Below are 24,704 nucleotides of genomic sequence, written 5' to 3' on the forward strand. Positions count from 1 at the left end.
TCTGCTTTTTAATCACCTTTCCATCAGAAGTGCCTAGTAGGCATTCAATACATATTTGTTGAATGAGTGAGTGAATTATTGCTTACTTCATCTTTATCCCCTTGGTCACTCTCACTTCATCATCCCAATTTGTTGGATAAATATATGAATTTCTTAGAATTCTTATTTCCAAGTTTCCGTCCTTGTTTCCATTGACTCATCACTTTGATTCCCCATTCCACCCCTCATTTGTGCAAAATGAGTTGTATTTTTGGTCTCACTTCCTCCTTCAACCTCCATTACTTCTAGAAAGCTCCTAAATCTGCAGGTTGGCTTAGAACATTTTCAAGCAACATGTCTTCATAGGCAAGAGAATCCACGCTAAGCCACATTGAATCCAAAGAAAGCATTCCACGAATCACCCATGGCCCTGGTTTGGGGCTTTAATTATCCTTGAGGAGAACTGAGGATCTGGCACCACCTCCTAAACTGAGATCGTGGTCATTGTTCATAATTTGTTCAACAAATATTTATGGGGTACCTTTCATATTTAAGGCACTATGCTAGATGCTGGACCAAGACAGGCAAAGTTTGAGTGCTCCAAGGGCTGCATAACACAAAAGAAAATAATTACGGATAGTAACGAGAAGTGTCCTGGCTTGAACTTAGCTATTTCTAAAAGAAATGAGTAAGAATGAGATAGGATCAAATTCTTCTCCTTATTGTAACAAACTTTAGCACAGGAATAGGTTAAGAGTGGAGGGGGGAGGAACGTATGGGTTATAATACATTGCGCATTCATATTTATTATCTTGTTCAGCTTTCAGGTGGGATGTAGGGCAGGAATCCTCTTTTGCATTAACTGGAACTAAGATCTAAGAAAGGTCAGTTGACTTGCCCAATGTGACACTGCCAGAAGACCACTGCCTGCACTGTCCTTACTCCAAGAGGCATGACTTAAATGCTTAAAATCCTCGTCGCTGGAAGCTCTTCAACGTAGGAGTCAATTTCAAATCTTCAGAGTAATGGTTTTAAAAACGCTTCTCAAAGGGAGATATGAGGGATTTTCCTGAATCTGAATTACCTGGGCGTGTTGTAAAAATGCACATTCTTGGTGCCCAACACGGATCTATCCAATTAAACTCGCTGTGGATTCTGGGAATCTGTATTTTTAAATTCTCCGGGGGATTCTTCTGCTTAGAAAAGTTTGAGAACTACTAGTAGAGTTTGGGTGGAAAACCTCAACCTTAATGCAGGGCTAATATTTACCTTTGGGACAGACTTCGTCAGAATTCCAAAGAGTAAGCCATATGTCCTTGAGCAGATGGGACCGCAACGACTTTCTGGCAGGGAATTTTCTCTTTTTTAGGAAAGCATTTCTTAGAAATTGGGGGTTCCGCTGAGCAGGTGCTCGGCTGCCGGTGACCACCCACAGTTCAAAGATCTGTTGGCTCTTTTCCCGACACCCTATTTGTCACTGTCACTTTCCACCAGCGAGCCAGTCATTCGCCCCGCCGACCACGGTGGGGCGCAAGCGGCATGTGTTGTCTGCTTATCCTCTTCTTCCCGGGTCTGCCTTCGCGCCCTGAAGAAGAGCGTCCCTGGGCGTTCCTACCTCTGGTCACCAGCTGTTGCTCTCTTCTCGCGAGAATTGCTCCTCCCGTCCTCTCCCTTCATCAACCCCCTCCCCTGGGCAGGTTCCATATTGGGTAAAATCTCGCCTCGCGGAGAGTCTCGGGAGCTATTCTCGCGAGAGTACGGCGGGAGGCTCCAGTTCGCTGGCTCTGGTACTGCGACCACTGGAACCTCCGCGGGCGCTGCAGCTGGAGCCGTAGTCCCGCCGCGCAGTCCGGAGTCGGCCTGGTCTGGAGAGGGTGCAGGAAGAGCTTGGAGGGCGCAGCCTTGAGCCCCGGAGCGTGTCCCTCCTCTTAGCAGGGCTCGCCCCAAGCCACTGAGGCTGACAGGGGCCGCGCGCGCGGGAGTCATCGGGGTCGCGGCAGCCGCACCTGCGCGGGCGGCCAGCGCGGGGTCCCCGCCCGGCCCGGCGGGCGACGAGGGCTGAGGAGCGGCTGCGGGCGCAGGCGGGGCCCCGCAGGGCCACCTCCTTGCCCTACGGCCGCCGCTGGAAGATGTCTCAGGAGAGGCCCACGTTCTACCGGCAGGAGCTGAACAAGACAATCTGGGAGGTGCCCGAGCGTTACCAGAACCTGTCCCCGGTGGGCTCCGGCGCCTATGGCTCCGTGTGGTGAGTGTCATCGGGCCTGGGGCCTCGGTTGACTGGATGGTCCTTCGTACCCCAGAGCCAGGCCTGCCCCCATGGCTCAGCAATGCACCAAGCGGCAGGAATTTTCCTTGGGGTAGGGCATCCCTGCGCCTAGGACCCCTGTGCTACACTCCAGGTACCCTTTGCACGCCTCACCCTGCACACCCATGTCGACGGTCAGCTGTGTGCAGGACTCAGGTCCACGGTGGGCGGTGGGTGATGGTGTTGGAGCCCGGCCCTGGCTCGCACCCTGCGCATTCCCTTCTTGGGAGGTGGGGTTTGCTGCTCCGGGGGCAAGAACGGGGGGCTCTCTTTGAGGGTCTCCCTGCTGGCATGAAGCAGAAAGACTGTCGAGATGCGTCCACCCTGGGCGCCGGAGCCTGCCTTCGGCGCAGACAAGCCCGGGGAGCTACCGGGAGAAGCAGAAGGGCAAAGCTCGACTGGGAGACTGCGGTCATCTAAACAGAACTGAGGACGAAGGGCGTTCTGTCTGGACTTTTTTTTTTTTTTTTTTTTTTTTTTTTGCAAACCTCTGTCGAAATCCCATTTTAAGAAGCGTTCTTTTTGAATTCGCACTTGAGTTAGCAGCTATCCGTAGGGCTTAAAATACCGACTTTATCTCGGTGCGCACTGTGCCAGTTTGAGTGGTGTGTTTCCGATTCAGTTGAAAGCGTATTTCCTTTTCATAGAGTGGGGGGTGGGTGTTAATGCCTGCAAACACACGGCAGCTTGAGAAACTGGCGGCCTCACTGATTAGTCACATACCACTGCTCATTTAAGTATTGTTTGACAAAACAATTTTCTCCTTTGGAGCAAGTGAGATTCAGATCCGTTGGACGCCCTCAAGATCAAAAAGTTAACAATGCTGGGAGGAATTGTAAATATTTTTTAATTGCGGTAATTCTTGTGAAATACCGTGTGTTTAAAGTCCCTTAGAGAGTTTGCAGGGGACTTAATTTACACTTAAGCTGAGGTACACAGTGGTTTTCGTAAGGATATGGAGTATATAGGAAAGGAAGGAAGAGACGCTCTCAGCTTTAATTCACACTGTGAATGTGTTTTAAATTAAATGATACCATAAAACTTCTGGACGTGAAATAGTTCACTAACTTCTGTAACTTCCAAAGTTTTATACACTGTATTTTAGGTTTACTGTCATTTGAAAGCTCCTGATCTGAAGCTAATTCATATAATTCATGTGCCTGCATTGTTTGAAGAGGTCTACAATATTATTTTTTTGTTCTGGCACAAATTCCAGGCTTTTAGATGCGTTAATCTTTAAATATAATTCCTGTGTTTCTTAAAGTCCCAGCATGAATTTCCTGTTTGGTAGAATCTTCTGGGTAATTGAGATTGTGCAATTGTGTCCAGCAGCAGATCATGTTGCATTTTCTAGTTCAGGCTGCTTGAGTTATGTTGCTGATGGCACTATGCTTGACATCTTTTTCCCGTTTTTATAGTATGGCAGTTTATATATTTCAAGGGAATTTGCAGCATTTTACCATACATATATGTACATGTGCTGTTGATTTACTAATTTTGGAAAATGTGCTTGGATCATTGCTTCTTTAATAGCTCATTAGTTCACCTCCATTTTTCATTCTTGAGTTGACACTTTAATTTTTGTAGTCTTAAGTTTTTATTTCCAATGATGTTTAAACTTTAATGGAGTGATACAGCAGAATAGCTCAACTATGGGGAGCTTAGTGAACTTGAAAAGAACTGCTTGCAAGATTTCCTGCTGCTGGTGTGAAACACTGCCCTGGCACTGGAGACCCACATTTACAGCAAACTGCCATTAAAATGAACATGACTTTTTTTGGTTTTTTTTTACTACTATACTTTTCTGGTTTATAGACTTCAGCAGTATCTGACACTTAGAAGTGATTTTGTTAAAACAGGTTTTTAAAAGTAGATAATGCATTCACATTGTGTAAAATTCAAAAAGTATACAAGGATAGTCAGTGAAAAGTCTTTCCTTAGTCTCCAGCCTTGCTATTCCTTTCCTCAGAGACAACCACTGTTAAGTTTCTCGTATCTTTCTATGCAGGCAGAGATTGTTTTAATATCGATGGAGTAAAGTAACAACCGATATCTGACAATTGACAGTAAACAAATGTAACATGTTGGATTGAAAATATCAGAATTTAGATTTACAAGTGTTTTCTCATTCAGAGTAGTTACTTGAAGTTCTTTCACGTAGTAGTTTTCAGGTGTGGTAAAAAACTTTTTTTCTAATTTCTCTTAGAATCCATTCAGTAACTTCTGTTATTTTTCACCATCTTCATTTTTTTGAGAGCAGATTCAATTTCCGGAAATAACAAAATCAAATTGAATCCAAATAATTTACAGAATCTGGACTCAAGTCTGGTGGAAAAGGTTAGGCAGTCAGGTTGGTGATACCGTTTTAGGTCAGATAGGAGTTGTAACTATAAAGTAGTGACACAGAATTTCTTGTGTGACTTGTAGAACTGGATCTGAAGTCTGTTCTGTAAAAAGCTCTGAAAATTATTTCAAGGAATACAACATTACTGAAATAATGTGTCAGTTTCCTAATTTGTTCTGAAGTGTGATACACTTTGATGTGTAACTTACAAAATTTTAAAAATATTAAGCTGATTTTCAGTATTTTAATTTGTACTGAATATATAGTAGGAAAGCAAAAATGTAGTAACCTGTGGGATAACCAACTGTGAATCAAAGATCAAGAAATCAGACCAGAAATTTGGGAATTGATAGTTTTGCAAATATGCCTTTCCTTTTTAAGGTGTAAAGGGAACTAAACTAAGTCTTGCAATTTTAAGGAACTTTGTGCACTGTCTGTGAGGGGAAATGAAGCAAAATCGTTTGAGAATACGTTGTTGCAAAGCATTGATTTTGTGGTTGTGGGACAAAAGGGGCGGAGAATCTTTGTGGTGAGTTTAAGGAAATATAAACAGGAACTTAAATGCCTTTCCTCTGGGTTATCAGTTTTCCAGACCCTTGCCATTGATTACAGGAGGTGGGGCTCTGGGAACCATAAAATAGGTGAGAGTTGAGAATTATTCTTAAATCATATCCAATCATTGATTAAACAGTATTTATTGAATACCTGCTGTGGACCAGATAGCAGGCGAGGTTTCTTGCGATAGAGTGCTAAACAAGACTTAGCAAGACAGTCCATTCCCTGATACGATTTATAGCGTAATGCGAATAATAACTGCATTTTATGAGTTGCTTTCTATGTTCTAGGCATTGTGCTGTGCAGTTTCTATTTATCATCGTTATATAAAGCATATAACAAGACTTTTAGTAAGAAGGTGACAAAATTTACTAAGAAATCAAATCCAACTTCCTAAATGCTTTGTGGAACAAGATTGTATGTAAATAAATATAATGAAAATAAGTGATGCTAAATTTTTTTTAGTATTAATGGCCATTCACCATTTAAAATCATTTTTTTCTTTCTTTTCTTTTTCTTTTCTTTTTTCTTTTCTTTTCTGGTTTTTTTTTTCGTGTGGGTTTTTTTTTTTTTTTAAGCATGAGCCAGGCAGGAATAAATAAAAATGCGTCATTACTGACTATGCAGAGATGACTTTCTTGACTCCTAATCAGTGAGAGGGGTGTGCCCTTTGTTTTTCTAGTATTGATAATAGGCCCATGCTGATCTTTCTTCCCATTTGCTTTTATTTGTAACCAAAAGCAAGATGATTAGCTGCATGTTATCAGTGCCAACCAATAAATATTTAAAAACTACGGCAAATGTTTGTATTACTGATATATAGAGACTTTTAAGAAAGTTTGAGTCAAGTCAGCTATCAAGTCACACTTTATCAGATCCCATTTTCCACTGATACTTCTCCACTGGCTTCCATTTTAAAATAAGAATATTCTGAACCTCTAGCTTTTCAGGTCTGCCAGTTTAAGTTCTTGATACTCAGGATTACTCTGCTTTTGATTTTCCTCTAACTCAGCCTCAAAGATGATCTGTGTTGACTTTGTCTTTCATGGGCAACAGTACAGAGGATGCTGAGCCCCTGGGGCTTAGGATTCAAAGGTAGAAGAATACACTGCTGGATCCGTCTCACTTTAGTATTAACTGACATTTTCATGAGATTTTACCCTTTATAATGTACCTGCATTCAAATCATTGTCATTCCATTTTCACTGGGTATATGAAGGCTGGTATTATTAACCTAGTTGTATACATGAGGAGCCAGACTCATTCATTAAAGGGATGGCATACTTGTCAGTGCTGCTTTGGACCTGGGGTTTCAGCATTTTAGAATTCTCCTTTCCTGTACACGTAGGCTGCTGGATTGTGTCGGGGCACTTTCTCTTGTGCTGTTTGCCTCTCTTTTTCCCTCCTTTTGTGAAGGAAGGGATTGCTGGGTCACTTGAAAGCATAGAGCTATGACTCCATGAAACCAATCCCACCAGTGTCAGCCTAGCTAATGTGAGAGGTAATGACTTCTTAAAGTCACATCTCTTCCTCAGAATTGACAAATCAAAAATGGACTCATTGCCCAGATTAAATTTTTTCCCAAAGAATTATCAGACAGTGTAAATAGTTAATTCTTGAATTTTTGAATCCTGTTGATTTGAAATTCTTCAGTCCACATTTTATAAACTTGGGACTATATGTGATTCTGTTATGTTAGTTTAGGATATAAGTGGAAATAACTGCCTCTGTAGGCCTTTGAAAATACATTGGATTCTTGCTCTTTACTGTGAAATTTGGTACTGATTTGTTCTTATCCAAGAGGTATTATTACTGTAATGCTTAAAAAAACTATATTATAAAATGGGTTCCCCTGATTTTTGAAACCTAGGAATTTCATTTCGTGGCTGCCATGTACTTGGAAGTGGTGCTCATGCTTTATTTCTTCAGGACAAACAAAAACAAAATCTCTTTAAACCTTTTTTTTTTTTTAATAAATGAAGCTTTTGGTATTAGAAGTAGTTTGTCTTTGCATTGTGCTTGCATAAATTAAGTGCATATGTATTAAAGATTTATAAAATTAATCAGTTTCCCAGCATTTTAGACTTTTAATAATATATTCTGGGGAAGAAGTAGGCGGTGGTCTGTAAATTCTGCATTTTTGACAAATAGATCCTGGATTCTGATATGCTTGGCTCCTAAGCTGGATGTGGGGGAGGAAGAGGTACAGAAGAGAGAGGAGTCTAGAATGTCCCCTAAGTTTCGGCCTCAGACAATTGGTAGATCTGGACTTTGGAGTCTTATAGGGTGTAAGATTGTGGAGACAAAGGGAGAGGAGGATGGGTTCATGCTAATCTCCTTGAGGATAGGACTCTGTGTGTTATATTGATACTTTGAGCACCTCTGTGTGTGGATCACTCTTTAGGTGCTGGAGATGGAGTATGAACAAAACAGACACAATTTTCTGCCCATAAGAAACTGTAGTCTAAGGGTGGACGAGGAGAAGCAGACAGTAAACAAATAATTAAAATTTATTGTGTGTCAGCTGAGAAGTGCTATGGGGAAAATAAAGTAAGGCAAGGAGAGGGAATACTGGGATGACTGTGTTGTACTTTTAAGCAGCGTAAACAGGGACTTAGCGATAAAGTGACAGTTGAGCAAAGACCTGAAGGAAGTGATGTAGAACACTGGTTGGACATGGATGGGGAGGGAATAATATTCCATGCTGAGGTATCAGCATGTGCAAAGGCCCTAAGGCAAAGGCCTTGTTCTCCAGCATAGCTCAGAGACCAGTATGGCTCAAAATGAATGAAGCAGCGGCAAATAATAGGAGAAGGGGGTGGAGGGCTGCAGAGGTCCTGGGATTATAAAAGATCTTACTTATTTTTGTCAGAATGGTGCCTTTTACTCTGAGTGAGGGAGGAGGCTATGGAGGGTTATGAGGAGGAGAGATGTGATCTAACTTATGTTTTCACAGATCACTCTACTCTGGGGTCCCTGTTTTTTCATTTCTGCTCCTTACCCATTAGTGGTGCTAACTGTAGTTGAGGGTAGGGTGAGGGAGTCAGATGAATTGCACAGCCTTGACCCATGCTCACCACTCATTCCAGAAGGCTTAGAGTACTAGAGCCAGTACTTTTGGTGGGCCCTAGAAATTCAGGGTACTCCAGCTCTTTAAATAACATGTGAAGCTTACTTCACTTTTCAAGTTTCTGTTGCCAAAAGGAAGGGAGCAAAGAGATTAGCTGTAGACTTCTGCTGACAAAAGAAGATTAGCCTGCTGGCAGGTTGGATGTTTTCTAACTTCTTTGGGCTTCTAGGTTTTTTCTTACTATTGGGTCATTTTTAAAAAGTCATTTTTACCTTCTTTTCAACATTTAAGATCTCATTTATTTTCTGTTTTGTTTGACCCCATAAGTGCTTTACATTCCTCTACTTTTCCCCCATTACAATAATTTTAGTAGCAGTTGGATGATTAATGTTTTGGCTGTTAGCCCCCAATGACTTCTCTGTTAACTTGAATAAATCTTATAGATTGAATGATTCTACACATAAGCAACCTTATAAAAATCTGTAGGATTGTATTCCCTGCCTTTTCAGAGACAAGCTTCTCTCTTTTGTGAAAGTGACCCCCCCTTTTACTGCTCTATCATCTAGTTGCAGAAAATAAGTGTTCCTAAACACAGATTCCCATGACAACATAACAAAAAGGTAATAGAACAAATGTTTATTTTGTCTAGGCCCGCTGCCTAAGTAACTTTAGATCCTGAGCATGCTGGCTCCTGTTACTTTGAGTGATGTTGTTACAGATTCCCTTGTTTTCCTCAGAGCCTTCTCCTCTCAGGCCTTGGTGGTATTGTCACTGTGCCTGTGACACGAAGGAAGGTATGTGAGTGCGTGTGTCTTACTGTCAGTCTACCCACAAGTATGCATTGATTGCTTTTCCAAGCTTATGGTTCAGGCATTACACATCATTATGCAAAAACCAAAAAACAAAAAAACACCAAACCAAACCAACTTCCCTCTTTGTTTTCTTAAATTCCGTAATTCGGTAATGCCAGTGCTAGGCATTGTAGTAGGTGTTTTGTTTACAAAGATTGAAAAAACAAAAAAAGCAGGAAGGGTTCCTGCTTTTGAAAATATCAGTTTGGAAGGGACATATTTATGTTGCTTTCTCAGAGATTGCTTTCGAAGTCCCCTGTAGCTTTTCTCTTCTCCATTCTTTCAGCTTAAGTTGCCATCTCAAATCTACATATATATTTCTAGCACTTCCCTTGAAATCGTCTGTTAGATTCTTCTGTCTCTTTCTTGAATCTAGTGACATACGGGTCATTTTTTACATCTAGAGCACTTTGTAGGAGGATATATATTTGAAATCTGTATCAGAGAGGCCTTTCCATTTGATTCAGATCTAGAAAGTGATGACATCAGCATGTGCCCACAAGAGGTCAGAACTTCTTTTGATCTGCTGAGGGCTCAGGGAGGCTATGTTTTAGGGGAAGAAAGGGACTGTGAGGGTTAAGGATCCAGGCATAAACCAGCCTTAAACTTCCATGTGGGGTAGTGTCTCTGCTGTGACAGTCTTCTCACCTACAAGTTATGTGCCCCTAATAATTATACCCTTAGTCTGTCTTGTGACACTCAGTTTGAGGTGTCTGGTTTATGCAAGTGTAAATTGAACTCTTCTTTCTCATATTTCCTTATCCATGTAGTAGATAAAACTTTATACCCAGAAATAATTACTTTATCCTTAATATCCCCAGTAGCTAATTCTTTCCCCCTGCTTCCATCAAATCCTTCATCAAGGGCTTTAACTAGCTTGAACCTTCTCGAACTTAGACTTTTGAAAAGTAGTTTCTATTTATGTTTTCTTCTCCAGGCTACCCACTGCTGGTGAAAATCTTAGTTATCTTTCTCATTTGGTATAATAAAATATGACTCCTTAATGATCTTAGTATTAAATTGAAGTGAAATATCGATGTTGGTATCTTATACTGATGTACTTCTAATAATTTCCTCATTTGACATTATAAGTTTGGCTTGTTTCATTTTCTGTTTCTTCAGTTATTGTCCTAAATGCCTTACGCTTCAAATGATCCGTTTTGAAATTAGCAATCTCAATAAATTAAATGATAGTGATGCCAAAGGAAGCAAAAGGGAAAAAACAGCAAATTTAAGAAAGCAGACAGTACGTGTTATCAAGCTGTGTTTACATTCCCGAATGCAGTATAACCTCAGATTACTTATTCTATGGACATTTTCGGTGGAGATATATATATATATATATATATATATATATTTTTTTTTTTTTTTTTTTTGGGCAGGGGACTGTCTGGTGCATTATAGGATATTTAGCAGCATCCCTTTACCCTACCCACTAGGTGCCAGCAGTTGTGACAACCAAAAATGTCTCTAGACATTGCTACATGTCCTCTGGGGACAAAATCACCCCTGGTTGAGAACTGCTTATACAATCCTATATATTTGGATTGATTGGTCCTGAGTAAAAACAAGATAGGATAACTTGAACCTTCCACCTCCAAAAGGAAACACTGTACTTTTCTGTGCATGTTACTTTTGAATTCATTTTCTAATACAATGTCAACTGTGGCCTCATTGATATACTGTACATCCACATTTGTACTTCCAAAGCTAACGTCAAGAATGTCTAACCTTTTGGATTTCAAGTCTACTGAAATGTAATGTTTCATGCTTTCTCCTGATTATTTTTCTACACACTTCTAGAGGAGGATCTCAGAGACGTAGCACTAACTACCGTATGTAGTTATAACCTTGTGTACTTCAGTCTTAAGTATGTGGAGCTGATATTTGAAGGAAGCTTATCATTAGCACTGATGAATAACAGTGGTCATGGAAATTATAATCAGCGAGTGAGCCAATTGCCTGGAGATTTCTATAACTCTAGGTATTAAGGCAACATAATTTTGAAAGTTGGAAATGTGTGTATATTTTCATATGTTTTGGATTTGCTATAGTGAAAGAAATCTGTTGGCCATCCATCAGACAGTGTTCAGTGCCCACCAGTGTATAAAAGAAATAGACATAAAATACTAATGAACTATGTATGTAAAGGTACTGATGTATATAGAGACGTGGGGGCATTGTGGGCTGTAGTAGTTAGAATATTCTATGGAGGAAGAAGAATTTGAAGATTATTTTGAAGGATGAGTAGTATTTGGAACATTTTTAAAGAAGGGAATATTTTGAGATAATGAGAAAACTAAGAGAATTAGATATAAATGGACTGGCCTGACAAGAGGAATATCTCAGATAAGGTGAACCCAATTGTGGTTCTCAGTCTGGTTGTGCTTCAGAATCACTTGTGGGGAGATTTTAAACCTACAAGTGCTTGGGTCCTACCCCCAGAAGTTAAGAATTAGGTCTGGGGTAGGATTAAGGCAACTGCATTTTTCTAGGCAATAGAAAGCTGTTATAATTTCTTGAGTTGTAAAGTAGCAAGGAAAAATGTTTTAAAATTGGTCTGACTGGAGTGTTTCAGAATGGATTGGAGGAAGCAAATGTGTTGCTTTGTAAAAAGTCTAGTAATTTATGTGCATATCTATTCATTCTGACTCCCCAGCTAGATTTCTCAGTTCCTTGAGGTCAGAAACTATCTGCTTTTGTGTGTATTTATTAGTCTTGCATTATGTTCTGAGCACAGGGCTAGATTCTGAGGATAAACAGATAAATTATAGTTTCTGCTCTCCCTCACAGTCTACATTGGGAAACAAATATATAAAGGAATACCTTTTTTTCAGTTCATTGTTTAAAAGTATGGGCTACATTATTTTCCTGATTATAGTAGTTCTTAAATCCTGTCTAATAATTGCTGAATAAATGTGCACTTTAACTTGTAGAAACTATATTTTAGTTATCCATAGCATGACAACAGATGATCAAGGATTTGGACCCTCGGTTATATTTTAATAATCTGCCATATTTTACTGTTATTTCAAACATACACTCAACCTCAAATTTGAGAACAAGAGACCTAAAATATATATATTGAGAATTTACTGTGTGATAAATCCCATGCTGAAAGCTGATCATGAAACTATTATATAATAGCATACTCATTTCCACTTGGAACATTTACTACCTGCTTTTTACAGTTTGTAAAGTACTTTCACGTAGTTATCTTATTTGAGCCTCAGAACAACATTGTAAGATAAAAAAGGCTAGTGACACCCCCATTTTATTGATTTGGAAACAGACTCTTAGAAGCTTTGGCCAAGAAGTGCCAGAACCGAAACCAGAACTCAAATTTGTTGTCTACTAGTTTACTTTTCTCTATATCAGATGGCTTATGTTTATGCTTAACAGAGTTTTTTGAGATCAGGTTATCAAAATATTGCAGACAAAGACTATTCGGTAGCCTTGTTAATGCAGCTTTGTTAGATGGAATTCAGTGACTTTTTTCCCTAGGGCACTGAAAAAGTTCTTACTTAGTATTCCTAAAAGTGAGCAAGATGTTTTAAACGTTTGAAAAAAATGAAGTTGCTAAGTGTAATGATGTAACATATGGCCATAAATTATTTGATACTCCTCCTTTGAAGAGGTGGAGCTTTATTCTCCTCCCCTTGAGTGAAGGCTCTACTTAGTGACTCACTTCTCTAAAGTATAGAATGTGGCAGGATGATGGAGTATGACCTCTGAGAGTAGATCATAAAAGACATTGTGGCCTCTGCCTTGCTCCTTCTCTGAGATCAGCTGCTCTAGGACATTTTCTCAGTCTTGCTACTGTTGGCATTTTGGGCCAGATAGTTATTTGTTGTGAAGGATATTTAGCAGTATCCTTGTTCTCTACCCACTAGATGCTTGTAGCATCCCCCACCCTCACCACACACTCGCAATTGTGATAGCCAAAAACATCTTAGACATTGTCAGATGTCCCCTGGAGGGTAAAACTGCCCTCTGTTGAGAACCACTGCCTTAGGGGAAACCACCTGCTATGTTGAGAGGACAACTGAAGCAGCCCTATGGAGAGGTCCACATTGCAAAGAACCAAGGCCTGCCAACACCAAGTGAGCGAGCCGTCTTGGAAGTGGATCTTCCAGCCTCAGTCAAGTCTTCAGATGACTCTAGCTGGGGCCAGCGTCTTGACTGCAACTTCAGGAGAGACCATGAGCCAGAACCACCCAGCTAAGCTGCTCCCAAATTCCTGACTCACAAAAACTATGAGATGCTAAATCTTGTTTAACCCACAATTGGGGGTAATTTATTATCTAACAATAGATAACTAATCATCCTATGTGTTACTGTAAAAAAAAAATATATGTATATGTATATATGTCATATAAAATGGAGAGTCGCAGACTGAGCAAAACCCAAAACAGGTGAAGACATGTTAATGCCTGTTATGTACATTTATAGTCATGTTCACAGCATATATTTGTAGGGTGCTTTTCTGGATATGAATTCTATGAACACTATTACTGTAAAAGAGTTTTAATTGTAGCAGCAAGGCAGAGTTGATGGATGGTAATACTAAGTAGTTAGAATGTAATATATGATTAGTCTATTTAATATTTCAGGTTTGCTTGAAGGGAGTTAAAAATTATTTAATTCTGAAACATTTTTTTATTGAAATTTTCAAACACATAAAAGTAGAGAAGATATATACCCCTGGTGGAAACATTCTAATAAGGCTTTAGAAAATAATCCCCTGTAAGATAAATAAAATAATCCATGCATAATATTTTTGCAATCAATATGGGAAAACCATTGTTCTTGATGCAGATATATACTTCCATTTGCAATCGAAGAAATGTGTTAACTGACACCACTGTAGCTTTTAAAGCTTCAATGAAGAAGTGTACAAAATCATTCTTTTTTCAAATGGAGCTTGCAGCAAATGAAGGTTGATTGCATTTTGATCACAGATGGTTTTGGATTTTCAGATTGCAAACCAAGTAAATTTCTACATTATTGAATGTTAGTTTTCATCAGCCTTGTAAAAATTGAAGCAGTTGTGAAAAAGATTTTTGTCCCAGTAGCTTAGAAGCTTTTGCTGCAGGAATTGGACCAGACTAGGAATGACAAGTTTTAGCATATATGCTGTCCTTCTGAGTCCCAACCCCATGGCTAATGTCCCTAATAAATGCTATCACAAATACATTTTCCTATCTGAATGAGGTTTTTGTGAAAATATTGAATTTGCATAAAAGTTCTTGAACTTTAAGTTCTGCAAGGCAAGTTTTCAATTAAGTGACTCCTATTTTTCCATTCTGGACTACTTAACTATTGATAAGGTTTTTCATGTGTCATTTATGTTTTAAGCCTCTTTGAGAGGAATTTTTGGAAACTGAAACTGAGGATTGGTCATATTGCACATACTTGTAACAATACCTTCTGATGTTCTTTCTATCAGTATGAAAGTTATTGTAAGAAACTGAATTCTGTTTTTAAATACTATATTGTGCAAACAGATCATTTTGATTTAAAAATCAAAGTGTTAAGTAGATACTTAAGCAAGGTATTTGAGAGTTAGTGAAGATACCAAAAGAAAGCTGCCAATATTTCAAATATTGAGTTTTTAAAGTCAATTTTAAGTCCCTTGCTACTCTGAAACATATTTTTTGAAATTCCCAAGTCAAAACTTGAGTTCTAGTTTTTGCCTTTATTTTCATGACATTATTTCCAAAATGGAAGTGCAGAGCATAGCATCAAAACTACAGTGATACTTGCACATTTGTCTGAATTTAGAAGGAAGAAAAAGTAGGTTTCTGTGGTAGAGATGTATGCCAAAAATATTTCCAGTATGGTATTTATTGAAATTTGTATTAAGTATTATGGGTAGAGAGAAAGTTCCAAGTTAGTCATCTGAATTAGTTATTTAGAAGGCACATTTTGAAAACCGTTATCAATTAACCTGAATTCAATTGTAAAAAAGCTTAAAATTATATGGAAAACAGATTTCATCTTTTGCAGATTATTTCTCTCCAAGTAGATATGTAAATGAGTTTGATGTGTTAATGAGAATTTGTTAATTCAGTGTAACTACTGATTTTAATACATTAAAATATTTTCATTAATTTCCAAAAATAAGTAAAATTGTATTGTCTTCTTAACCATTATTAAAGGTTCATTTTTCCTTAACATCATTCAGGGATTAGAGAAGTCATCTATGACCATTAAAAGAAATTGTGAAGCCATTTACGACCCCCAGAAATTACTCAGCTAATTGCCAGGTGTTTGCTCATTCTTCATTCTATTGGAGAAAACCTAATTTTTTTTTTTTGATGAAAATCCTGGTGGGTGCAGTCATTTGTACTCTTATGCTCTGTGGACGTGGGCAGTTGACCTCGTTAGGCAGCATCTCACCTTTCTTAAGAAGTTCTCTCTCTTCTGTTTCCTACCAAGTCTGCTGGCTATTAAAGCATACTGATTTGCTTCTACCTTGCAACATAAGCACTCTCCAAGCAAGGTGCCAGTCATGGCACATAAACACAAAGCCCCTATGTCTCTATACGTACCAAAAGCTCAGTTGGTGGAAACCACCTTTGGAGGATTGTCTGAGAAATATGGAGCTTATTATCTATTTTTCTAAAAACACGTGAGATTTCCTCTTGGATGAGAAGTGTCAGAGAGCAGCACACCATGCTGTTTTGTCTTCTCCTGCCTTTGCTAGTAATGAATTGTATTTTGGCCTTAGGAAACAGTCTCCACTGATGGATGCTCTAAGAAAAGAACCATCTGAAACCCACTATTATAATTGTGTAAGGATGTTGATTAGGACATTTTTACTGCATTATACAGTGTCTCCTTCATAAACATACACAGGAGGAACTCTTCTACAGAAGAGTTTTACTACAGAAATAATTATGCCTCTCTTCAGTTCTCCGAGTACCTGGTTTGTTTTTATTTTATGGTTCCTGTGACTCATGTCTTAACTGGTTATGTTCTCTTTGTGTTGGCTTTAGTGGACTCAGAGCCAAATTTGGGACCCACCTCTAACGGGTGTTCAGAAGGGACCTCATGATATGCATTTGTGTGCTATCCTCACCCATACAGAATTTCTTACTTATTTATTTCCCCCTAATCAGTTACTCTTATGTCAAATTGTATATATACAGTTCTCAGTTACTTTAAATACATTGTGAAGTAAAACAGGGTATATATAAGTAAACTTAGAAATTAAAATTAAGGTGTTAAGAATCTAGTATACCAAATTTTTTCAGGACAGGGGAGAGGGAAGGAAAGTGTGAATGTGTAACAAAACACTAAATTTTATTTAGTGAATATTATGGTGTCCTAGGCAGTGGACTCACATTCAGCATCAATTAGTGACAATGACATTCTGACATATAATATCTGCTTTTAATGAATTTTATCTTTCCCTTTAATTTTTTTTTTACCATAGCAATGTTTTTATAAAACATGAATTAATTTTATAACTTTGTGAATTTACAATTGAGGGGAAAAACTTATTAAGCAATGTGTCCTGGATTTTAGTTTGGAGAACCTGATCATCATAAAGATAATTCCATTTCATGATGTTGTTCATGAAAACAAGGTTTAATTTGTAGTTACAATTTTTAAAATGTGATTAAGAGGAATCTTCCCAACTGGTAATACTAGTAAGTACAATAATAAAGGCAAAGCCAGTAGCTGATCCTGGGGTTGTCCTGGGGTTGTTCCAGGTTGGTATCTTGGAAGAAGAGTGAGCATTGAAATTAAACAGATCTGGGTTTGCCTCCCGCTATATACGAGTTATATGCCCTTCGGTGACTTGCTAATAAGGTTTCTGACCATTAGTTTCTTATTTGGGAAAGCAAATATAACTATCTCACAAAGTTATTATAAGGATTAAATGAAACATTTCACATAATGTGGCATAATATCAGGTAGTTTAATGAAGTTAAGTTTCTTCTCCTTAATTGGTTTTATCAGGTGATCTTTAAAAAATTATTAGGAATTTCTGTTTTGATAATTACAGTGTTCAATTTAGGATGAAATATACAATTTCTTCTCCAAAAACTGCTTTGATTAGTGATAGAAACAGGAGGCTAGATCGGAGCAAGTTAAATACATGAAGAGGTGGGGGCAGTGATGGAACGTATATTCTTTGCCTCAGCAGTTTTTGCCATGAGGATTACTAACTAATAAGCAAAAAGCAGTTTTTCTGAACAATTCGTGCTTGTTCTCTTTGGTAAGTAAAATATGTTTTAAAAGGTGGGAGTGTACTTCTACTTTGAAGTAAAAATTTTTAGTGTGTTCTAAGGAAACCATGCAATTACGGAGGAAGCAATGTGAATTAAGATGTCCATTGTAGTAGTATTTGTATTATTTGTGTAAATGAATGGAATAGCTTTAAAGTCCATCAGTGAGAATGAGTATAGATAGTGGTTCAGATATTTAATGAAATTTTTGTAAATGATTGTTTAGTAGAATGGAAAATGCTTGTGGCTTAGGTATGGAGGATACAAATTTATATACTCTGAGTATAGCCATGTAAGTATCAGTTGAAGGAAATATAATTGTTAATAGAGGTTTTATTAAAGTTAGAAAGCATGCCTCTTTTTGTTTGTTATAGGGTAACAGAAGAGCACAGATGACTTATGATTATGACTTTACTAGTGACTTTTTAAAAGATATAAACTCACTTTTAAAAAAAAAATCAGGATAGGAAAATATAAAAAAAGCAAAAATGTTAAGAGTCCTGAGTATGCTAGACATTTCTTTTCTGCTTATGTGTGTATACCTGGATGAGTATACTTTTTTTTCCCCACAGATGGGACCATTCTTTACTTCTGAAACTTGTTCTCTTTCCCATCAACAGTATAAGATGTACATATTAGTATGTAGAGATTCTTGTTAGTGGCTGCGATACATGGTACATGAGAATGTACCATAATTTAAACTCTGCCGTATTGGGTATTAAGGCAGTTTCTGGTTTTGTTCTTGTGAACAGGCTACAGTGAACATTTATGTATTTTGAACCCAACTTTATATATTTTTTATATTTTTAAACTTAGTTTATATATTTTTGAGCCCAACTTTTAAAAAAGTGTCCAACTATAGTAGTTGCAGGGTATTATTGGGCATTCTTTGCTTTCATATATGTGTATTTCATCATCCCAGTTAGATGGTAAGTTCTGTGGCATCAGGTACTATGTCTACTGTTTCTTTTGTATCCACAAAGAGTCTCATGAGGAAGGTATTTCAGTAAGTACTAAGGAAGTGGTTATTTTGGTATTTGTGAGATACTACATCATTGAATCCTTTAGTGTTTTAGATTCATAGGCAGTAGTAGAACTTCAGGGATTGGAAACTTCCCATTAATAAAGTAATTTATGTTGAGTGAAAGTTACCTCTCATGAAATACTTTTCATTAATATTATCCCAGTTTGGTGTAAGATTACAGGAAAAAGTTTTTTCCATATAAAAAATAATTATAGTAGGAAACATTTTAGAAAAGCAGGGTCTATACAATTAGAATATATTTAAAATGGGCTGAACTTTTAGCTAAGTTGAACTTGATTTTCTGTTATGGTTTAGTGGTTAAAGAATTCAGTTGTGAAACATACCACATGGATTTGAATGCCAGCTCTGCCATTTTCTGTATGTGAGCCCATTAGTTAACCACTTTGTGCCTTAGTTCTCTCATCTATAAACTAGTAATAATAATGTCTTCTTGTAAAGTTATGATAAAGATGTTCATTGATGTAAAGATCTAAAACCAATGCTTAGCCATAAAAAGCACTTAACAAATGTAAGTTTTTAACATTAATATCATTTTCTTGTTTGATGCTGTTGAATTTATAAAAGTTGAGAGCCAAATGGTAAAGCTGAAGTTTTTTCTTTCATATTTCAGAAAACTGCATTATAAAATAGTCTTTTTTCCTTTTGTTAAGCATTTATTAGGAATGTGCCATGTGCCAGGCATTAAGCTAAGTCTTATGTAATATAATAGTGAATAAAACAAAAGACACTTCCTGCCTTCAAGGTGCTTATGATGAGTGGGAAAGGCAGGTATTATTAATGTCAAATATTTGAGCTTTACCATGGACCACAGGCCCTTTGGTAAACCTACTACAGACGTTACTGCATTTAATCCTAACAAACATCCTACAGATTAAATATAAACATTATTCTCATTTTATATATGAGGGTGAGCAAATTTAATTAACTTCCTCAAGATTATACAGCTGCTAAGTGGCAGAACTGGAATTAAAATCCAGACAGTCTAACACCAAAGCCTCAGTCCTTATTTAACCACTGCTGAATAGTAGATAAACATATAGTAATAAATTGTGATTATTGGGATCTGTAGGGTACTGATTAATCCTAGCCTGCTTTTGCTGAATAGATACAGGGGTCAAATACAGGTGAAATATGTACTTTATTACTGTAAAGCTGGCATGGAGAATGACTTGGACAGGTGGCTCAAGTAGGCTGCTTCTTTCTTCAACACTGAATTGGACTTGCACACTCAGTCACAGGCAGGTCAGTTAGAAACCGGTTGACATTCCTTGCTCCAGGAGACCCCAGCAGGCTCACCAGCGGAGGAGGTAGGCAGAATGTGAGGTGGAGAGCTGAAGGGGATGGGTCACACAGGAGCAGTGGCCAGTTTCCCAGACTCACTAGAGCAGTGAGGGGTTCAGAGAAGAATATGAACGTACTTGGTACTTCCAAGAGGGAAGAAGTTACTATTTCATGGGCTTATAGGAACAAGGGGAGTGGGAGAGAACCCCTTTATGTAGGATGAGGAAGGAAATGACGACAGAATAACAGCTTGAGGCAGTTATAATAACCCTTCAATGCACTTCTGAAGGGGGTGACTAAGCCCAGGCTTGGATAAGGATTCATCTGTGGGGTGGAGTAGAGATGGAAGTGGGGCAGAAGAGCGTCTCAGGAACCAGGAACTACCTGTAAACTGAAAAGTTTAAGGAACAGAAAAGAACCAGCACATTCAGAACATAGTGGCTGAGGGGAGGGAAGGAGTAGCACAGGAGCAGGGTGGAGTGGTCATGGTGGTCGGATCACCTGAGCCTTGTAGGCTGCGGTAGGAGATGTGTATTCTATTTTATGTGCTAAGGAAATTCCTTGAAGGATTTGAAACAAGGGAGTGGTGTCATGTAATTTATAGTTTTAAAGGATTATATTGAATGCTTGTGGAGAGTATATTAAAAGGGAACAAAACAGGAAGCAGGGAGACCAGTCTTAGAAAACAGGCTGGCGATGAGGGTGACATAGACTAGTATGGTAGCAGTGAAGTGAAGAGAAGTTGAATTTGAGATCTATTTTGGAGGTGGAAACCACAAGACTTTCTGATAGATTTGGATGGTTCCAGGAGGCTGGAAGAAAAGGAAAAATAAGGGATGACACTCAAATATCTAGCTTAAGTAACTGAATAAAATGTCCATTTCTTGAGATAAAGGAGACAGGGAGAGGAATAGTTCTGGGTGGCCTAACTTGCTCATTTTAAGCTGCTTATATGTTTTTGATACAGAGATGCTATGTACGCAGTCAGATTCTGAGAAGAGATTTCAGTGAGACACAAAGATTTGGGAGTTTTCAATATATAGATGGCATTTAACTAAAAGTCATGCGTACAGATGAGATCATCTAGGAGAATGCAGGAGAGAGGAGAAAAGAGGGCCCAGCACCATGCCCTGTAGAACTCCAGCATACAGAGCACGAGTAGAGGAACCACGTGCGATGGAGACAGAAAAGGAGCTGCCATGAAGGTCATAGAGAACCAGTAGAATGTGCTGATGTGGACTGCAATTTGGAAAGTGTTTAGAGAAAGGGGAAGTGTTAACCATGTCGGTGGCTAATCCAGAAAAGTGGCCATTTGAATTTGGTAATAGAGGTTAATAATGACCCGAAAAGAACAGCTTCAGTGGAATGGATTGAGGAAAGAATGGAGCAGAGGAAATGAGTCAGTTGTGTGGATCTTGTAGTTCTGTGCTTCTCAAACCTTAAGACAAATGTGAATTACCTGGAGATCTCAAAAAGTAGAGTCTACTTTAGGGCCTGAAATTCTGCACTTCTAAGGAGCCCCCAGATAATGCCAATGCTGTTGGTCTACAGAGGAGCAGAGATATAGATTAGTGGTCCTCAAACTTCACTGTGTGTTAGAATTATGTGATGGGCTTGATAAAATACAGAGTTTAGAGTTTCTGAATCAGTAGCTCTGGGATGGCAACCGAGAATTTGCATTCCTTATAAATCCCAAGATGACATCGATGCTGCTGGTCTAGGGACCACACTTTGAGAACCAGTAGAGAATTTTAACTGTGATGGGGAGCTTTCAAGGGAAATGTTTTGTTTTTTTTGAGGGTGGGAACTAACTAGAGCATACTTAATTAGATGAGAACAATCCAGGAAATAGGGAGAAGCTGAGAAAGAAGAGAGAAGGGGAACAAAGGAGTGAAGTCATTGAGAAGATGAGGGAGGATGACACTAAAGCATGGATTGAGGTATTGAATTTTTAAAGGAAAGGGCATGTGTCCTCAGTTACAGCAATAGAGAAAGCAGAGAAGATGGGTCGAAGTGCACATGGGTTTGCAGATTTAGTGGGAGGCAGGTGGAGCTCCTTTTTGATGGTTTCTTTCTTCTCAGTGAAGACAAGGGCAGCTCCTGAAGAAGGAGGGTGTACAAATGGAAGTTTGAGGAAAGAGATGGTGTCAAATGATGACTTTGAGTAGGAAAGTGAACTTAATAGAAAAAAAAAGTGGCAGTATTGAGAGCATTTGAGGTTAAGTTCAGAAATTAAGAGTGAAACCAGCCTGTATGACTGTGCATTCTTTTTTCTTCAGAGTTAGTTCTTAGATTCAGACAAAGAGAATCAAATAGTTGGGATCATCCAAACTTGGACTTTATCCACGTAAGTACATCAGAGAGAGAGGGTGGGAGGGCATAAGGAAGCCCCCACACAGGCTAGAACGGAAATGAGGACAGGGGAGGGCTGAAGGATAGAAACAGTCAATGAAGTGTTGTAGTCAGGGTACAGGGAAGCTAGAAGTAAACTAAAAGGCATAGGAGGTTTGTGATGGAAAACCAGTGCTGGCATTCACAGTTTTGTAAGCAGGCAGCTCCTGGTGGTGGTAGAGGTGCAGGGTGTGACCATGGAGGTGGTTGGATAAGGTGGAGTTTCCTGGAGAGGTCAGGAAACTGAGAGGCCAGGAAGTTGGACGTATCCTCCACCTGGATGTTGAAGTTGCCAAGAATGATGACAGAAGTTGGGAATGGAGAGAGACTTTGAGATAGAAACTAACTTTTCAGTGAATGGTGGAAAATTCCAGGTCAGTGGATAACAGCCACAAAGAGGCAGAAACAGTCATGAGCAGGAGCTTTTGTAAATCAAGGGGAAAGTGATGGTCTGGAAGTGGAAATGGTTGGCAAGAAGGACATCTACCCCACCTGCTAGCCATGAGGTACTTGGGATATGAGAGAGAATATCCACTCTCATGGCAGGGCTATAAGAGAAGTAGTGTCTTCAAGGTACAGGCTAGTTTCTGTTAAAGCAAAGAGGTGGAGGAAAGTTTCAGAAAAGGAGTTGAAGAGCAGAAACATAGTTTAAGGATTTGGGGGTAAAGGGAAGGGAACTTCTGGAGCAAATACAGTCATATGGGGAAGATAGTTTGGTCATAATGGATGATCTGAAAGTCTTGAATGTGCCCTTTAGAGACCAAGATAAACAGGAGGATGAGGCATAATGGAATTAGCCCAGTCTCTAAACATAATTAAAATACACATCAAGTTTCTTGCTGTACGTGTCCTGTATGATCTAGCCTCAGCCTCTATCTCTGACCCCTTTCTTTTCCACTCTCCCCTTGCTCCCCATGCTTCACCTACACAGACCATGTTTCTTCTGTTAATCCAGCATGCCTTATTTTTTCTACTTCCATTTCTTTCCCCCTTGGTTTGCACCTGCTCTTCTGAGAGGCAGCATTGCAAAGTGGTTAAAAGCATGAGCTCAGGATCCAGACTCCTTGCTCTGCCACTTTCTAGCTTTGTGACCACGGGCAAGTTACTTAACCTCTCTGTGCTTCAGTTTCTTCATTTGTAAATTGGGGAATGATAATAGTACTTACTTCTTAGGGGTGTTGGGGAATAAAAGAGTTAACTAAATAAATTAATGTAAAGGGCTTAGAACAGTTCCTGGTATGTGGTAAAGATTCAATAAATGTTGATAAATTTTTTTTTTTCTGCTTGAAGCTCTTTTCCCCTCTATCTTTAGTGGTGCTATTTTCTCATCATTCAGTTGTCTCAGCTCAAATGTGCTTCCTCAGACATCCTAGCTAATGTAACATAACTCCACCAGCTTTCTCTTTTGCCCATTATTCTGTTTTATTTAGTCATAGCAATCATCACTATTTGAAATCATTTTATTATTTTGCTCTTGCCCTCTTCCCCCATCCCCTGTGGGCAGTCATATGTTGACTTACTCCATACTGTATCTCAGCTTCTAGAAAGTGATAGAAAATTTGTAGATGCTCAAGAAATTTTTGTGCCAACTCATTGTCCTGAAAACATGGTGGTTTTCAAAGCCTCTACTCTGATCAGACAGCATATGGTGGCAAGGTGGCAGGGAGGCCTGGGCAGAGAAGACAGACAGAATCCAGCTTTTTGTGTACCAGCCTATTGTCTCATCTAGAGCAGGTGGCTGCCTGTTTTTGTGTTATTGGGACACAGTCACATCCACTTAAAAATTTATTATCTTCTGCTTATCACCTCCAGCCAGAGAGTTGAATGGTTGAGACAGATCCTAAGCCTTACAAAGTCTAAAATACTTACTATCCAGCCCTTCACAGAAAAAGTTTGCTGATCTTAGATTTAGATGCATTAAAAAAAAAAAAAAAAGACAAGAAGAAAATACCAAAAATAATAACAGACGATTACTTTGGATAGTGGTATTATAGGTCATTTTATTTTTTATCTTTATACTTTTTTGTATTTTGTTATAGACCCATTTAATTTGGAAATGAAATAGCCTTATAAATACTAATTTTGATGTATTTAGAGCACATTTAATGATGGGCTTTTAATGTTTTTTTCCTTAGTGCTGCTTTTGACACAAAAACTGGGTTACGTGTCGCAGTGAAGAAGTTATCAAGACCATTTCAGTCCATTATTCATGCCAAAAGGACCTACAGAGAACTGCGGTTACTTAAACATATGAAACATGAAAATGTAAGTTATGAATTCAAGGAAGAATAAATTCTGCTGTTGAATAGACTGGAAAAAATTGTGTTGTAATTACTACAAATGGAAATGCATTAGAGTACATCAAACTTTGGACCATCCTTCTCATACTGGGGTGCTAGTGGCCGCTGTGTTATGTCAGGTAGCCACGCAAAGGCTTAGGATGAAATTGGTACATCTTCCTGGAGTTCAAGTTTTACTTAAAGATTTTCGGAGGGAAAGCATATAAACTTTTTTTTTATAATAAAAAAGAATATATTATGAGATACAATACAAACTCTGCGAGGATTTTTAACAGAAAATATTACAAAGAAATTTTATATTCTTTACCTGGTTTACTTAAGGCTGTATTATCAGAATATAGGA

The 24,704-nt window shown here is 38.6% G+C and overlaps 1 protein-coding gene across 2 annotated transcripts in view; it reads left to right on the forward strand.

Moving 5' to 3' along the window:
• Positions 1 to 1,682: 1,682 nt before the first annotated feature.
• Positions 1,683 to 24,704, forward strand: part of MAPK14 (mitogen-activated protein kinase 14) — a 62,020-nt gene continuing 38,998 nt past the window's right edge. Inside the window, exons 1-2 of one of the 2 annotated variants that reach the window (XM_031434843.2) lie at positions 1,683 to 2,224; positions 24,197 to 24,326. In XM_031434843.2, coding sequence (XP_031290703.1) covers positions 2,109 to 2,224; positions 24,197 to 24,326 — 246 coding nt within the window. In that variant the 5' untranslated portion in view covers positions 1,683 to 2,108. The remainder of the gene's footprint in view (positions 2,225 to 24,196; positions 24,327 to 24,704) is intronic. The other variant, XM_010994485.3, reaches the window with a different exon arrangement.

This window comes from Camelus dromedarius, chromosome 19 (genome assembly GCF_036321535.1).
Source record: "Camelus dromedarius isolate mCamDro1 chromosome 19, mCamDro1.pat, whole genome shotgun sequence".
In the NCBI taxonomy this organism is placed as follows: Eukaryota; Metazoa; Chordata; class Mammalia; order Artiodactyla; family Camelidae; genus Camelus; species Camelus dromedarius.